The sequence below is a fragment of the Wyeomyia smithii genome, chromosome 1, assembly GCF_029784165.1.
Source record: "Wyeomyia smithii strain HCP4-BCI-WySm-NY-G18 chromosome 1, ASM2978416v1, whole genome shotgun sequence".
Taxonomy (NCBI): Eukaryota; Metazoa; Arthropoda; class Insecta; order Diptera; family Culicidae; genus Wyeomyia; species Wyeomyia smithii.
The window spans coordinates 146,142,360-146,147,176 of record NC_073694.1 but is presented as its reverse complement, the minus strand read 5'-3'; the positions used below and the strand labels follow the sequence as shown (position 1 = coordinate 146,147,176).

Sequence of the window (4,817 nt, the reverse complement as noted above, 5' to 3'; positions counted from 1 at the left end):
ATTACCAAAAACCAGTATGAAACGGCGAAGATCAATTGGTTCGAATATCAGAAAATTTTACTTGGTGACTGTGATCAATGCCCTTGAATTATTTTATCAGAAAATGACAGCTCGTCATAAGGATGAAAACCTAGTGTATCCGAAAGGGTGCTGCGTTCATTGGAAGTGAAAATTGTACTGCCGCTATTCGCATAACAGTCCTATGTAAAAGTCCTATGTTTTCTCGTTTTTTGCGAAAATGGGTCCATTTTGGCATGCTCTACAAGAATAGCCATTAAAATCGAGGTTGTGGGAATCAAACCTCACTTTTTTAATGGCTATTCTTGAAAAACATGCCAAAATGGACCCATTTTCGCAAAATTTACACAGGACTCGTAACTTTTACATAGGACTACTATGCGAATAGCGGCAGTGTATAAGATATAAATTTTTCCACAATAGATAAAAAATGGTCAGTCTCCTACAAGGAAAAAAAAATAAATTTCGAAGATGTAGTGAACATAGTTTTCATCAGCATAAATGATCACATATGACAACGAAGTATAAGTCTAGCCTATGTTACAAAAAGCAAATATAATTCATCTGCTGCATCTTCATCACATATTTACAATTGCTTTTCGATAAGAAAACTATAAAGCATAGTGAATGACAATTAAATTAGGCGCATAATTTCGGTGAATGCTTCAACGTTTAACGGACCGAAGCCACGAATATGCATCTCGATGGGTTTCTGGCTTCGGAACAGTAACAACTGGAAGGCTCGTTCCTCGGTATTCGTCAGGAGGTGCCAAGGAAAATCGTAGATCATTTTCATGATTCTTTCGTTCTACAAAAAAAAAAAAAAAAAACAATGTGATATTTTGAGTAGACGCAATTCAAAGCCCAAACGTTACCATCAGCTGAATAATAGTGCCTAGCACAGCATATATGAATAATTGAAATAGTGACGCCAGCAAAAACCCATACGAGGCATACCAATCCGTCTGAAAAGAGTGATATAATTGAAACAATTTCAAAGCTCCCATACACTTCCTTATACTAACCACTAGTGCCAGAAACAAGTTCAAAGCAATCGTTATCACACATGAACCAACTTGTGTCTTGCAAATGTTCTCGTAACAAACTTGAAGTGATTCAAGATACGCTAAAATTTCTTTGTGGCTAAGGAATATTTGTCGCATTTGTTTTTGACAAAAAATCACTGGAGGGTTGTGTGCAAAGCCACGACCGCAAGGATGAAGTAGAATATCTTTACCAGAAAACCCGGCTGCGTGTCAGTCATTTTTTAATTTGTTGTTCAATTCAATATCGTATAAGATACCGATCACATCTTGGCGTTATCACTGACAGTGCGAATAAAGTATTCCTTGTGATAAAATAAACAGTGAAAAGCTGATTTAACACTCAAAAATAGACGGCTCATGTGTTGTCAAAATGAGTCAACTTTTCATTGAATGCATTTATACTAGTGCCCGCTATCGCACAGAGACTGAATTTCACTAAAGTGCTTCACTGCATCAGCTGCTATAGATGCTAAACCCGCTGCAACTGCTACGCTATCCGTAGCCGTGCCAATGTTTTGGCCGCTAGACGCTGCTTTTGGTATCCGATGTCCCTACATCAGCTGGCCCAGCTGCTATCGATGCTGAGATCCGCTGCAACTAGTGAACTATCCATCGCTATGCCACAGTTGTAGCCGCTATCCGCCTGGTATCCACTGCACTGCTACTGCTGCTGCTAAGGGAAGACTGCTGGTGTTGCTGTCTAGAACTATTATGAGCGGCTTCGACTGCAACAGGCTCTTATATAGGGATGAAAAACCTATCGATAGTAGTAGGAAATCATCGATAACTATCGATAGCCATTTTAGTCGATAATTCCCATCCTTACTCTTATACAGACAAATAGCAAATTCAAAATGGCAAGGTCTATCATTCTGTCGACCGTGCTTGGGAAGCAATCATATTAACGACTAATCAGATCAGTCGAATTTCGCGTTTCAACAAGGATTGACCATTCTCAACAATATAGTTGCTTGTCATGATTTGGACTTGATAATTTTTGAATTTTGATTATGCGAAAAATTAATTTTTATGCTGATAATGAAAGCTTTTCGGATGTTGTGCTCATGACTGAAGGAGAAGATAATTCAGTACGTTCTGAGACACGAAGATGAAGCCAAGTATATATGTTCCAAATTTCTTGAAAGTGTAAATTGATTTAAGAGAAAATATTAACTCTTCAATTAGGTTTTTATTTCATCCTGAAAAGGACAATTTGTTGTTTAATTCAATGTTTGATAAGATGCCGATCACATCTTTGCGTTATCACTGGCAGTGCGAATAAAGTATTCCTTGGGGAAAATAAACACTGAAAAGCTTTCCAGAACGTTCTTTTCATTGGATGCATTTGCTAGTGTGCCTGCTATCGCTCAGAGACAGCATTTCACTAAAATGCCACACTGCATCAGCTGGCCCTGCTTATATTGATGCTGAGACCAACGTCTACCGCTGCGCTATCCCCGTTGCCACAGAAGTGGACGCTTCCCTTGCCATTGGTATCCGCTGCCCTGCATCACCTGGTCTTGCTATCGATGCTGAGACGCGCTCCGCTATCCGTTGCCATACCACAGCTGTGGCCGTTGTCCGCTGCACTGCTACTGCTGCTGTATCCACTGCTGCTGCTAAGGGAGGACTGCTGTTGTTGCAGTCTAGAATTATAATGAGCGGCTTCGGGTGAAACAGGCTCTTATATAGGCCAAATAGCACATTTCAAACGGCAAGGTCTATGATTCTGTCGATCGTGCTTAGGAAGCAATCATATAACGACCAATCAGAGGCCGAAGTTTTCGTTTTGACAAGGCTTGACTATTTTCAATAGTACAATAGTTTGAAAAATAAAATTACAATTATCTGCATTTGGGAAGAATCTTAGAAGATATTCCAATCTATTGCTGTAAGAACGAAGGAAATCCATCGAATACTCACCGATAAATAAGCATTCGAAATTGGACATATTTTTTATTTTTTTCGGTTTTAGATTTTCATTTCACATCCCCATGTAGCCGAACTTCCTGAGAGAAGTATTCTACTTCAAAACTTTATATTTTTTACATCGTTGCTACGTTGTATCTCAATTAAATCATCCGAAAATTGCTTAAATTCTATTGCAAGCAACTCAGTGTAGCTTACAATGTGAAACACAAACATCATAAAGACGGTGTCGGATGCCAAAGCTCCGAATAAGCCATACATTTGGTATATAATATGGAACGTGTTTGTAATCCAGTATCCTTGTCCCGATTCAGTTTTTATTCCAGGAATATAAAGTGGAAAAATGGTAACAACAGTTTTTTCATATGAATACATACACACTGGATAAGCAGAAAATATTATAAGAGTTGATGAATACAATAACGTAGTTCCTTTTATCAAGTTTAGTAATAAAATGATGTTCTTCAAAACGACACTTTTTTGCTTCTCATTCCCATGCAGATTCTTCAAGTAAATGCTTTTTTTGATTTGGTCGTGATTCTGGTAGTACACTTTAGCACGAGAGAGTGTAAAATATATTTTCAATGCACATTGAATGAAAAATCCCGCAAATGTGAGGGGTTTTAGTATATCCGCACCATTTTTCGCAATAATAATAGAATTTACAGTGAGAAAAATGTACGATGTTAGAATCATAAAACTTATGTAAGTTTTGAAGCCGATTCGAAAGTCCGAACCCAGAACGTCCAGTCCAAGCGAGGAACATAGAAAACGCACATGCTTTGTATACTGCAGAAACAAATTAAGCGCTTCCATTATGTCACTTGGTTCTAACAACAAGCAAAACAAAACGTGACCTATCCGTACCTCCTTCAGGATTCTTTCTAATGCGTGAAACGTTCAGTTTGGTTGTGTTTCTGAACAAACAATAAGTGATGCTTGAAAAAATCACTAAATTATTCATGGTTTTCTTTGCTATTCTATTGGTGAAATCGCAACAGCACAAACGGATGTTGCATAAATAGACCTCCGGGCTCGTGCGTGCTTGATAAGAGCTTTGTTTAGTTTTATGGAGAGAAATATTAAATTCATAATGAAATGAGAGACTTTGAAATACTAGCATAACATTATGCATTTTTCTTAAAAAAAAAATATATTAGAAATTTCAAAATTATTAAATTGCTAGATTATTGTATTATAAGAAAACTGTGGAAACAAAAACTTTGCGCAAGTCATGGAATGGCACGGTATAAGACATATCAGCAAAACGAAAAACAATTCTGCAAAATCAGCAGTATCCAAGTTAATTATTTGGAACTCTTCGGGGGATTTTTAAAAAAAGCTAAAACTGAACTTCACTTCAACACGGTTCACACTGGAATGATTTTATTGTCGTTAAATTAATTACAGAGAGCGAACGAATAACCTAAATCCCTGACTTAGCACATAACGTGCACCTAGCGTTTGGACTTTTGCTTGTGGCTTCGCCGTTCGACGTTGGAGTTATTTCCTGTTGTCTGCTGACGCCGCGGATTCCTGGGCCTGTGCCGGTTAAACGTTGAGATTTGGTTTCGTCGTTAACTGCTCCTTGCGCAAGTATTGCTCGTCCCGAGCAATTACCTGTTTTCGCGAACTGCTGGTATTTGATGATTCCAAAAATTGTAACTGCCAATATAAAAACTGTTAAAGTGCTTATTGATACAAATCTGATTATGTTTTTAATGTCGATTGTCTCTAGATGCTTTCGATTTTCTATGTGTATGGCATGTAGTTCCGAAAGGTTAATGTGTCTATGAATTTGCATAGGTTTTATTTTCGTCGGTT

At 37.8% G+C, this 4,817-nt stretch overlaps 1 protein-coding gene across 1 annotated transcript; it reads right to left on the bottom strand.

Annotated features, from left to right (window-relative positions):
• Nucleotides 1–604: 604 nt before the first annotated feature.
• Nucleotides 605–3,809, bottom strand: LOC129717255 (odorant receptor 10a-like). The gene is given in 4 exon segments (XM_055667114.1): nucleotides 605–826; nucleotides 894–983; nucleotides 1,044–1,201; nucleotides 3,092–3,809. Coding segments are annotated over 4 exon segments (1,188 nt in total).
• Nucleotides 3,810–4,817: the final 1,008 nt, after the last annotated feature.